This window comes from Dermacentor variabilis, chromosome 8 (assembly GCF_050947875.1).
Source record: "Dermacentor variabilis isolate Ectoservices chromosome 8, ASM5094787v1, whole genome shotgun sequence".
In the NCBI taxonomy this organism is placed as follows: Eukaryota; Metazoa; Arthropoda; class Arachnida; order Ixodida; family Ixodidae; genus Dermacentor; species Dermacentor variabilis.
This window is the reverse complement of record NC_134575.1, coordinates 66,305,390-66,318,777: the sequence shown is the minus strand read 5'-3', so window position 1 is coordinate 66,318,777 and position 13,388 is coordinate 66,305,390. Positions and strand designations below refer to the sequence as shown.

General features: G+C 44.7%; 1 protein-coding gene across 1 annotated transcript in view; it reads right to left on the bottom strand.

Annotated features, from left to right (window-relative positions):
* The window catches only part of LOC142590296 (uncharacterized), a 52,176-nt gene extending 39,153 nt beyond the window's left edge, over positions 1 to 13,023 (bottom strand). Inside the window, exons 1-3 of the mRNA XM_075702305.1 lie at positions 12,739 to 13,023; positions 12,208 to 12,299; positions 5,363 to 5,472 (exon numbers count right to left, since the gene is read on the bottom strand). Coding sequence (XP_075558420.1) covers positions 5,363 to 5,472; positions 12,208 to 12,299; positions 12,739 to 12,859 — 323 coding nt within the window. The 5' untranslated portion in view covers positions 12,860 to 13,023. The remainder of the gene's footprint in view (positions 1 to 5,362; positions 5,473 to 12,207; positions 12,300 to 12,738) is intronic.
* Positions 13,024 to 13,388: the final 365 nt, after the last annotated feature.

The window sequence follows — 13,388 nt, the reverse complement described above, 5'->3', positions numbered from 1 at the left end:
CGAAAGAAATTCCGCGGAAATTGAAAAAAAAAAAATGGCGTTTTTCAAGCCACCATATTTCCGCAACGGCGCAACCGAGCGCCGCCATTTTTCCCGTGTTGGAAAGCGCATATCTCTGTCAAATGGCATTGCTCTGTCTTTAAATTTGCCTCGCCAGCCACCTCCTCCATTCAGAAGCAAGCACACAAAAAGCAAATGATTCAAGACCGTTCCGAGACCTCCGATTGGCCATGCCCGTCACGTGGCCAATTAGAGCTTCGCCATTGGTCCCGTTGGCGGTGAGAGTCTTCTGCTACCGCGCCGCCACGCGCAGGCCGCACCTTCGCCCGTGACTGACAATCGCTTCGCATTGTTCGTGAGCATGAGCATGTATGGAGCGTAGCTTCGGCAGCGGACTCCACAAGCGATAAGCGCCTCCTCGCATCTCGGATCGCCAGTACTTGCGGAACGTAGCTGACTTGTGATATGCGCCTGTGTACATATCGGCTCGCTGTCAGTGCGTGAGGAGCATTGTTTCGGAAGCTGGTTTGTGTTGTGATACACTATTCTGGGCATATCGGCTCGACGCATTCATCAGTACTTGCGGAACTTGGCTGACTTGCGTTGCGATACGCGCCTCTGGACATATCGGCTCGCCGTCAGTAGTTTCGGAAGCTGGTTTGTGTTGTGATACGCTACTCCGGACATATCAGCTCGACGCATTTATCAGTGCTTGCGGGGCGTAGTTTCGGAAGTTTACTGGCGACCATGGGTCGGCGACCGCTGAAGTACAAGACGGCTCATGCTTACGGCACTCGCCAAAATCGCCGACGGTGAAAATGACTGCTTCAAGCTCGCGTGGCAGTACTGTGCAGCATAGCGCAGCAGTCACAGGCGCGCAGCCGAAGACGCCACATGCGGGCAGGATGCGTACGCGTGTCGATGCTGCCGTTCAGGAGCCGCCACCGAGCACTTCACACGCGGGCGGAATACCTTCTTCTGTCGACGATGTCAAGGAGTCGCTCTCTGGCACTTCTTACGCCTCTTACAGTCACCTCTTTAAAAATGAGAACTAAAGAAAATTGCATTGCAAATAAAAAAGTCTGGGAATGTCACGACCCCAACCATTCATCTTAGAATGCACAGTGCTTTGCACAAGTGTTCTATCATATTTTTTTAAGTGATTCAGGCTTGGAACAAGGCCAGATGGAAAAAATTTTTTACATAAAAAAGTTCTTAGAGATATCTTTGTGAAATTTATACAGTAGTATCACAGAAACGTTGCTGATAAGCCTGCCAATTCTCATAAAAATCCACAAAGAAATAAGAAAGTTGTTATAGAACGCCACGTCCCCCTTCAAAGCAAAACCTTCTTTGCCTCTTCCTTCCGACTTTCCCAGTGCTGCTGCCGTAGCTGTTTTACATGCCACATCAAGGGGTGGTTCAGAGCATGTATATAGAAGGCGAGAATGCAGCATAGAGGAAAGGCGATGTGAGAAACTTGTTTGAACCTTTACATCGTGTCCCTACAATGCCCTCAAGAGCTCTCTGGGTGTCGCCACAATGCCCCCCAGACCGCTGTAGTTATCTGTGAGCTCCCCGCTAGAGCATTGCAGAAGCTGCAGGCTTACCTTTGTACTAACGTGCAACAGTCCAGAGGGGATGCAGACAGAATGGCAATGAGGAGGTAGGGAGAGGAGGCAGAGAATGAGCAGAACCGATGCAGTTGTGAAACGAGTAAATAACAGCCTTGCCACTTTACGCTCACGGCAGCTCGCATACATGGGCGGAGCATAGGAGAGTGAAAAGGCAATGTAAGAAAACAAGAAATCGCAGCTGCTAGACATGGCAGCAGTTGCAGAAAAGCTGGATAAATTGAAATGCAAGGTGTGATATGCTTACGTTTGTGGTATTTCTGAAAAATAAACACCGTGCAAATTTGTTAAGCGGTCAATTGACGGAGGGCGTGCACACGTTCAAGGTGATCTAAAGCGTCGCAATGTCTAGATGGCACTACAGAAGCAGCCGCCCATCAAATCAACACTACTGTACGCACCGCAGTAGCTTTGTGGCCATGGCATTGCTAAAAGTTGCAGGTTCAACCAAGACGGTGGCAGCTGCATTTTGACGGGGGAAAAATGCAAAAATGCTAGTGTAGTTGGATTTAGGTGCACGTTAAAGGACCAGAGGGGGTCAAAATTAATCTGGAGTCCCATGCTGCAGTGTGCCTGATAATCAGATCGTGGTTACGGCACATAAAGCACCATAATTTAATTAAAATTTAATGCGTCTGCCCTGATGCGCTGCACTGTGCGAGGCAATGACAGTGCTATACTTCAAGCAAGCTATGAACAGTGGCGCACTACGCCTCAGGCAAACACGTGTCGCAGTGTGTTCTGTGTACTACGTAGACAACCACAAGTTGTGCATGCAAGGTAACATTTAATGGCAAACTCTGCGCTCTCGTATTGCAATGTATGCCGAAAAACTTTAACATTCGCTGTAAATATCACTGCTAATTATTGTAAATCAGAGCAAACAGCACAGAAAGGTTTGCTTACGTCGATTCCCGCAGCACATGGGATCTGCATAATCTTTAGTTTGGAAGTTAATTAGGAAAAATTTGTTAATAACTCAAACATTTATTTTGATTTCTCGTGCAAATAAAGTACACCTCCAAGAGTAATCTAGCTCAAGAAGTAGAATTGTGCTACCTACGAGTGATCTTTAAAAATTATGTTAACGATAAAAATAAACAACCCATATAACCATGTGCCAGTGCTGCTGTACGTTTTGGCATAAGGAAAAGAAATGGCCATGCTTGCTAAGTTGACGTGTACATGAGCTTATGGGCTTATGCTCACAATCACAAGCACCTCCAATGGCTGAAGTCTTCTCAAAAGGCAAAGATTAATAATTAGCAGCAAAATTAATCCTCAATGCAGCAGGGAGCGAAGAAATAAAGCATGGAGAGAATGTCATCTATCTGTCTGCTCTTTCATCCCGCACCCGTGCTAAAGAAGCTAGATAGCTGTCCTTACTCCAAACTGTGCCATTAGTGGTAGGAGGAACATGCTGGTCTTAGCAGGGTTAGTGCCCAACTATTAAGTCAACGAGCCACTTACAGCTTGCGAACCACCAATACAATCTGCCAGCATCACGAGCAGACAGAAGACAAGAGCCCCCCCAGATCTTGCACGACAGCAGTGAATGCTAGCCAACACTATGCACTCCTACCAGTGTTTGCAGGTTTTGTCTGTTTGTTTTGTTAGTCTCATGTTAGCTCACTGATGCCACTGACTACAACAATCACATCTTCCCTGGGCATCTTCTTTTGTTTTCACAGTTTCTTTAAAACTGTAAACATTGCAGAGTGGGAATAAAACTTCCAGTTGTCAGCCAATGCTTGTGTCGTGTTTCCGCTTGTCCGTGTCTTTTATGCTCATTACGGTAAGCAAACGAGTGTGTGGCCTTACATAAACATATGCGATTAATGAGGTACGATGCAACATACACTCATTAGAACAATGCTTAATTATCATTGGCACTGTATCTCTTGATGGCAATGTTATCCTTTTCTAACACTATGACGGTCATGGAAGCATGGCTGCAAGAAGTATTGTTAAAAAAAAAACTCGATATAATGAAGGTGAATATAACGAGCTATTGGACATAATGACAAACTTATAGTGTTCTACGTCGATATCAATGTGTAATGAATATATGCATGTAACAAATACTGTATCACAATATCAGATCAATGGCCGCAAAGCTGGGCACTGAATTTTAAACTGGACATTGAAGTAAACTTGGAATTGAATATCTTTAAAGTGATTATTTGGCACCTTTTAAGTAAGAGTGTTCAAATAGTGAAAATTCTAAAAACAAATACAAATATTCGAGAAAAACTATCACCGAATAGCAAATATTTTCTCATTTCTGAAGCAAGATCAAGCAAGTTTGCATGGAGTCTCTTGATTAAAGAAAAAAAAAAGAAAACAGGCTCATATATACACTGACATGTATATAATACTGCCCATATTTCGAAATCCAGACAACTGAGGGAACTTGTAAATGATAAACAAGTGCTTTCAATTGTCTACGACACGATGGCAATGACAGTAATGAAATAAGGGAAGAGCATGCTACAAGATGCACCTACAATATTTCATTTGCTGAAGGAGAGAAGGATGTTACTAAAGTGCCGTACACTGTTTTAAAGGGATGCAAACATGGTAAGATTTTTTGAATTGTAAATCAGAACAAATTTGTATATAGGCTGCCTAAAGGAGATCTATTCTTATTAAATAACTGAAAATGATTGAGCAGCAGTTACTTGCTCCATGCATTCGCTCGGGAACTGGTGCCCCTGCGTAACAATTAAATGCAGCTCTCCTGCATCAGAATTGTTCAGAACAGTCCTCACATAGATAATTCTGTCTCCCTCGATACTCCAATAAGTGTTTATGTCCCTCATACATATGAAAAAATGAACATTGAACAACTTCGAATGAGGAATTCTCAAATCAAATACGAACCAAATAGCAGGGACTACTCAAATCATATTCTAGATTTAGAATACATTCGCACACCCCTAGAAATTAGCAATTATGGGCTTTGGGATTTTACTAAACTTGTTAAAAGGATACTAAGGGGTAAAATATGCTGAGCTGTATTAATCAATTAACTCACCACAATACAAAAAAATCCACTCTTACAATGAGAGAAGGCACAGAGAGATGCATACTGCTCTCTAAAATGAAACCACACATACCACACAAATTACCACACAGAATGGACTTCAATTTGTCACTCATCAGTGTCACCAGACTGCTGTACAGCTCAACTCTGCTATAAAGATATTCAAGTTGTAGTGAAGAAAAGGACTTGGGAACGGCTAAGCGCATAGCTGACGAGGACGTGAAAGAAGACACACATAGCAGTTGTGTCTGTCTTCTTTCACATCATCATCATCATTAATGTGCTGAACCGTCCTGAAATGTGTCATACCAACAAGGCTGAATGTCCACGCCCATGAAGAAGGCGCGAGCCTTAACGTTGGTGCTAACCAAGAGGCTGAACCTCGTGCTCACTTGGATTCAGAATGTCCTGTGCTCACAGTGGACTAATAACCCACATAACAAAATTTTGACCCCACCAAATGTGGAAAGTTTTGCCAGCTTGCTGTGGGACGTGTACGGTTAAAAATGCAATGCATACTACACGCTCAAAAATTTGGTGTCGTGGCTCTGACGGTGATTCACTTATTCTAACAGGAAAAGCGGGCATTCGGGCACATTTTAAGTCCATAAAGGTGTGCTCACAATGTGACATGCTGTAAACGACGACAGCCTCATAATAAATAACTGAGAATGATACGTACTTGTAGCCGGATTCACCGAGGGCAAAGATGTACTCCAAGAACAAGCTGTACGGGAGCTCGGTGCGACCCAGGCTCAGAATCTGGTCTGGTTCTTTGAGGATGGTCTCCCCCTGGTGACAAGTACATGTGTAACAACAAAAGGACATTCAAAGATGGAGCAATGTTGACAAGTTGCTACCTTCAACAACCAACTGTAAAATGAACACTACTTACAGGAGCATTGACATAGAATATTCTACCTTTCTTATTTTTGGTTTACTATTTTTTTGCATTAAAGTAAGGTCCAAGCTCGATAAACTTTAAGAACTATGCCAGCAAGCATCAAAGCCCACTGAGCAATTTACTATAGTACATATTTCTATGAACAAGCTTCAGAACTTAGCAGGTGGATCTGATGTGTCACGAAGTTAGAAAACATGCTCAAAAAACACATTTACACCCTTTGACGTGTACCCAAAAACAATAATCATCATCCATCTTGCTTGTGTTTCCTTTCTTCAAAACTCTGCACTTACTACTTTTTTTTCAAGAATGCTATGTCATGCTGATGACTCGCATGCCATTAATGACTTTTAAGTATTGAGTGTGCAGCATAAAAGAAGCGAAAGGCAAGCAAGGTAGACGACCATTGTCGTGGGGCAAAGATATGCCCAAAACTCTACAAACTTTTTTAGAGTGTACCAGTTAGCTCCATTCCTGCAATCCTTGTGCCACAAGCAAGCACAGCAAGGGGAACGCATGCAGCACTTGTGTTTATTTTTCGTGAGCAACATCACCATGCCTAGCTTTATTGCTAGACAATGTCTGCAAATTTTTCAATGTGTGGTGACATCACAATATTGACAATAATGCCAGGCCCAGCATTTCGAGACCAGGTTTCGTATCAAATCAAAGCACAAGCACTTTCCAAATTTCATACTTGCTAAGTGTAATCCCGTTACGCGCAAGGTGCATGTTTCTACAACGGCTGAAACTAGCTAACTTTACTCCTGTGAAAGGCTGCGTTTCACGTAATGTACCAAAATGATGCCTTTGAAGTGTAATAAATTAGTAGGTAAGGGACTAAATAAATAACAATAGCAAGTGCATTGCAATGAACCTCAACCGCCAAATTTCCTCAGATAGTATGACAGAACCATCACCAAAAACAATGATCTGCAAGATAAAAAATCAGTTGGATTGAATTTGGCCTGCACTGCCAAACTACAAATGGCAACTTATCAAAATCACTTTGAGGAATAGTGCATGCCAGCTGTATTGTACCAGTATACAGCTTATATATGTACGTTTGTCCATGCCCTGGATCCTTTAGGTCATGGGTAAACATTTTCGTGAGGTTAAAAGTGGTGTGCTTAACAGGTCTCACTGGAGATCAGTTATCCATGGTGTCAACAAGTCAAACACGACACAACAGTAGTTAAATGCAACATTGTGCCAGCACTCGTCTGTCAGATCAAATCTTGCAGGCTAATAACCCTCTCAGTGTCTCTGATGTACCAGTACGTCTCTGTGTTTCTGTACCACCATGTCACTGACCCTCCCTCTCCCACACCCGTATGTTCTCCACTCTCTCTAGTCAGATGTACGCAGTCACACGAAGTTGGCATGCTCCGAGATAGTTCCACAATCTGTTGCATATTTCTAGAAGCATACTTTCTCCTCTCTCCAAGATATCTCAGTGTGGGTTTTTATTAGCATGCTGCAGAATGCGCCTCTTCGCAGGCGTGATCGCACCGCGCAAAGCGTACATCTGCAGATGGGAGGGGCAGCTCCCAGACTTTGTGCACTATTACTGTGGCGATTCTCCGTTCAAATATTTGGGCCGTAGTGCAAGACTACCATTATTGCGTTCCGCGAACCTCACAAGTGGCTGCCACTTTGGCTGAGGCGGGGGCCTTGCCCCTGTCATTACTCTTCCTACAACAGGGGCTATGACACATTGATCGCCTACACCATGCCGCAGATGGTCAAGCACTCCTGACCCGCCTACGCTCCCGGCCAGCATCACACATGGGACGGCTGTGTGGCCTCTATAACGAGGTCATAGGGGACACGCCTGCAAACGCTGTACAGCCTCGCCCGCCACATCGACCACCAATCCCTATCTCGACGGAGCTGCCAGGTGTCTCAAAGAATCGTTCCCCAACGTGTGCCCTACAGCAGACGGCAGCCTCTCTCCTCCAAGAGAGACTTGGGGACCACCTTCACATCTTCGTCGATGGATCCGTGATACCGGAGACAGGCTCATCCACAGCACCCTGCGTTGCACCGGCCCTACAAAAGAGCAAGCTGTGCCGTCTCCCGGGGCACGCAAGTTCTATCGCAGCAGAGTTAGCAGGACTCCACCTTGCTGTGGACCTCCTTGCAGAGGAGCTACCAGCGACCCCGGCAGCCATCTTCTGCGACTCCAAAGCGGCGATGTTCTGCCTGCAGAACCCTGACAGGGCTAGCCTTGGGGTAGCGCTGCTCTCTTCAAGACTGACGGCCCTTCAGGACGCAGGATGCTTAGAATCTCTGCATTGGCTACCGGCACACGTGGGGATTCCGTGCAATGAAGAGGCGGACACTCTGGCAAAAAGTGCCCACCACTCAAGCGTCCCCCTCAGCCCTGATGTAACGGCCGCAGACTTCTCGAGGCACAGGCTGCGCCGGCACATTATCGCCTGCCACCCGGACAAACGGGTATCCCTGGGCCGGCCTCCACGGCCTCTTCCACAGCACGGCCTCCTACGAAGGGATGCCTCGTTGCTGCTCCGACTGCGAGTAAACGGCAGCCCGCCGACACCGCCTTAAGAAAGCCACCTCGCCAGCCTGTGCCTCCTGTGGTGAACCAGAAACTCTGGAGCACCTCCTGCTGGCCTGCCCTGCTCACCTGCAGCACCGCGGTCGACTTCTGCAAGAGTTCCACCACCTGGGGCTCCCATATTCACGACCGGAAGATATCCTCTTCCCCTGTCGTAATCGGCTACCAGCCTTCCTAAGTGTCGTCGAGTACCTCGACTCGTCGGGGCTCTCGGCGAGACTATAGGACATCTCTACAAAGACAGATGGCCTAACGGCCATCGAACCACCTCGGGCTTCCTGATCGGCCACTACTTCACTTCCATCTCTATGACCCTCTACTTTTCTCCCTCCTACCCTCTCTCTCTTTTAACCCCATCCCCTCCACCCTGCTGGGGCTGAGCCGTGCTCCCGCATGGGTTGCAGAAAATAGCGCTAGCCTTTTCTCCTTCCCACAAGAACCACTTCTCTCCTGCCATTTGTTGTATGTTATAAAAGGTCTCTTTCTGACGGTGCTATTGTGGAAGCAAGTAATTTAGAACTATATACGTAGCTGGTAGAAAACAGATAGATATGTGAGGACTACACTAAGAGTGTATTTGCTATTATCCGTGTCATTTTTTCCCCTTCTGCATAACCAAAAACAAACTATTGTGTTCATTTTATAATACCCGAGAAAAAAAAGAACCTCATGCCGGGGGTGCATAACTTCCTAAAATACCTGACACTGAAAGGTATAAAGGACTTCAAAAGTAAACTTTGAGAAATGCCCATGACACTGCAATATGCAGTGGAAAGGAGAAATTATAATGTAGGTAGATATACAGCAGTGTCTAATTAGCAGACCATATTGTAATTGATGATAAGACAAAGAAGCTAAGTTGATAACTATTCTTTCTGACAAGGTCACCAGGTTGCGGCCCAAAAGACACCCTTTTTGGCTAACAGTCACTATGTGATGACAATGATCTGCTTAGAATTCTTATTTTGTTTTAGTTCCTCCTCCCATCTAGGCGTCTTCCTTATTAATTGTTAAACTACAGTCTTAACTACCTGCTGCAATGGTGAGTCAATGGTGTGAATGTAAAAAGGAAAAACAAACCCCATTTTCTAAAATGGGACCAGATCTCAAGATTGTGCTTTGCCTAGAAAGCAGCTTGAATGCTCTTAGATGGCTTACTGACAAACACTTTAGTGTGTCTTTAAACGCAGAGACAAATGAAGGTGCCTATATCTCATTTGGTATGAAATGAGTTGAGGCACTGAACTTAGGCAATTTCCTTGAGGAATTTTACCAGGGCAATTCAACTGGCCCTTTATGACATTAGGAGTCCAAAAGTTAAATGAGTGAGATAAGACTCCAAAAGTTATCGCTAAGGTGACTCAAAACTAGCTAAATTTAGCTAACTGCTTGCCATGGCCGCAATATTGTAGTGATGCCTTTTCCCTTTCCGCTTTTCGTGCTCGTGAGTGGTCAATAGACATTCCGTCCCAGGCAGAGCATCAAACATGGACACTTGTAAGTGTGAAAAGTGCCGAAAGGCATTAGCATCAGGAAAAGGCATCGCCACAAAATCGCGGCCCATGTCCCCAACAGTGGCAAGATGTGGAGTTGGGTAGGGCACATATAGCATAAACCTGATAACCTGTCCGTGACAGCACAGAAATTCAATGTAGTAGAGAAATGCAATGCAACTCAGGGCAACAGGTGATTACTAGATGCGGGACCTAGGTAACTTGGCAGGAGCTAGGATTGACGGGTAATTAGGATGACCACTGCAAATGGTGCGCAACCAAGCATACCAATGCCTTGTTCTCAGTGATTGACAAATTGCTTAAGCAAATCACTTTCAAGATCACAAAAGCCTTAGCATGTTGGCAAACATCAGTCGCATTAACAGGGAGGAAAACTTTGCTAGTGGATAGTGCTTTGTGAAACGGCCTTGGGGCATGTGCGCTGTGTTGATGTTTGTTTGTAAGAATCACGCGTAATAGTTTGAGCCAGCTTGGTATGGTAACAAGAGAGGTTTTTTCCCTTTCTAACATACAACTCAACACAGCCAGGCTAGAAAAAAATGTTATGAGGTGACGCTGTTTAACCACAAGTGTGCATGCCCTTTATCTTTTAACCCTGAAATGACATGTCAGAGGACGAGTGCTGTGTGATGCAACCAGAACCAATATTGGCATTGTTAGCAAGGCCAAATGATGGTGCCATCTCAGTAGGAGAAATGCTAGAGTGTCTTATCAAAGAGCAAGACCTGGCCAATGGCAGGCCTTAGAAAGCTTAATTTCAGGTAGCTGACCACTGGGCCCTGCCAAAACAGCAAAAAAAAAAAAAAAAAAGGCTAAAAAAATAGCCCTGCCACAACGGCACAAGAAAATGAGTTTAACTGCTCAAAGGTAATTGCCACTCATGCAGAGCAATACAGACATGTTTAATAGCATTAAAGCTTAGTGAAATCGATAATTTGATGATTGGGAAGTAAATTCACACTAGGAAAAGAAAGAAAGAAGGCCAACAGAAGTGGTGTTGTGAAATAGGGGCTGATATTCTGTCTCCAATACAGAAGCTTTGGTGAACAAGGAGTTCGTGTGGAAGCACAAACGTCAACGTTTAGTCAGCGTCTTGTTTCTATGTTCATGATACTGATTTAAGCTTAGTGTCACTTGTGGCACAGTTCGTTGTCAGACATGATTTGGTCATCAAATGTGCACTCTAGCTCACCATGTTAGTAGTCATGCCTGCATATGAAAAAACACATTTGTGAAGCAATCTCAAATAATTATACATTAGATACACCTAATAATGCTTCTTGTGGCATATATTGAACTCTGGTCTGTAGGTAACACTTCTTATTATATTGCAGTTGGCACACAAGCACTGACCTTACAGCAGCTATCTTCATTGTGACATTTAATGTCATTAAAATTATTTGTATAGCAGCAACTTTAGATATAATGATGTTAGGATATAACTTTAGCCTGATGGGTACAGCATACGTATAAGCCTGCCCTCCCTCTCCCCATCGTAGTTCTTGGCAAACCAAAGCTTCCTAAAATAATGTTGCCTCACATAAAACAGCTGATATTTACTTCCCTTTATTATGCCCTTTATTTCTCTGCCATCTTCAAGGCCTGACAAAATGGGCACACAATACCACTGCAACATGAATGCCAAAGCAAGTGTGTAGGGAGGAATTACAATCACATGGGCAGCTTTCTCTCTTGTTCTGAATGAACTTTGACGTGGCTAAACTTAAATTGCATAAACTCATGGATGCATTCAATTCACACTGTATTTCTAGTTCATTGAAGTTTAGTGCCAGTAACACATCCATGCTGATCCGGCTTGGTAGTTCCTGCACAAACTCCAAACTAACTTTTCAACAAGCTCACTCCATCTAAGGTGGTGGTCTTCACCACCACCTTCTAAGGTGTGTGGTCTTCACAAAGACCACACTGGGCGGGACAAACAGCAACATGCAGTCAATGCCTCATCGCAATGGTGAAGCGAGTGATGTGGTGCAGTATCTCTTGAAGTAGTTTAGAAAGTGCATGCAAATAAAAGAGATCTCATGGAAGGTTCGATCTCACATGTTCTGGCCTCTTAGCATGAAAAGAAGAAGCACTTATCTTTACGCCGTGCTAAAGCCAATACAAGTGCATTATGGTGTGCACACTGAAGCCGCTGGCGTAACTAAACTGTCCTGACACTTCTGCCAGGCATTCAAATTCTGACGCAAGGGGAAATCGTACAGTTAATGTGAGCAATGTTACACTTCTGCCAGGCATTCAAATTCTGACGCAAGGGGAAATCGTACAGTTAATGTGAGCAATGTTCTCCAGAAAAAAACAAACGGACAAAGGCCAAAGCCATCACTGCGTTCCGTGCGCCCTGAGCGCAAAAGCAAAGCGATGACAGGCATAGTTGACATCAGTGAGATATATTCATATGCGCAGCAGAAACATCATGTACTGAAACAAACTACACATTTTTAATTTTATTTTTTCCTCGAACTGAGGCATTTATGGGCACGGCCGTAGTGGAAGGACAAACTCACCACTCCGCAACTTTCGATACCCATAGAACCGAAGAAGTACTCCCTGCCGTAGGCAACGATACTTGTATGCCATATACCGGGCAGCTGCTTCCCTGCATGAAAGTATGCGGCCAACATTGTCACAACGGCGGATGTTTGCTGTGTAGCCTAGATATGCCGCGCGCTTAAAACTGTTCAGTAGCTCGCGGGGGCGATAACAAAAGAAAGGAAACTCTTTTGGTAAAGAAGTTCATGATGAAAAAAGCTCACACCTTCTACAGCGCATACATCACAACTTGATACCCGCTGAATGCCATCACACCGCTGTACCGGCTTGAAAAAAGCTATTTATAAACGCACGCCCCCTCCGGTTTCATGCCTAGGATTGCTGTGCGCTTTCTTTTTTGGACGCGATGTTATAAACAATTGTGCCGGCCAACTACACCGCCGCTCGCTCGCATACTTTTCAAGGTCATCATGAAAGGGAAATTCAAGGAACGAAAAATGAAAGCGTCAGCAACGTATATATGAAACGGGGCAGTGATATGTCACCTATGAGCATGGGCGAAAGCGTCTTGGCAAGTCCCTTGGAGAGGTCGTAAATGTAGAGCTGCACTTCGAAACTTGTTTCGGCTTCGATGTGCGAAGCGTTCTCCATGTCTCCGGCGCTCATGGCGGTCTCAGCGAGCACACACTGTCGCTTAAGAACTATGGGCACGCTAAACGACGTAGATCGCACGGTGGAGAAACGAGCAGCACAACGACATTTCCGACTACCGATGATGTTGCAGATCGGAGTCGGTATCCGTCCACGGGAACCATGCTACTGCGTGGTTCACATTTCGTTCGCTCCGGTTCGGTGGCGCTCACATAACAAGCGATAAACAAAAAAAGCCTTATTCTTTTTGGTCGCTTATAAAGCGCTGTTTAATAGTTGGCGGTGCAAATGTCTACAATACAATATATATCTTAAAGCAACCAACTTTAACAAAAGATCTTCAAATTTGATTTGCGCTGCTACTTGAGTGAAAATTAGAAAACAGCACGTAAAGATGAGGACAAACAATGAGAATAACTGGGCACTGTATCGTGGCTTATTTATGCGTTGTCCTTGTCGCATTGTGTTGTTAATAAACTTCTAAAACTGCAAATTTACGTCGGTGTTACCAGTTTTACGAAAAGAGCATCGCTGCAGCCCGAGG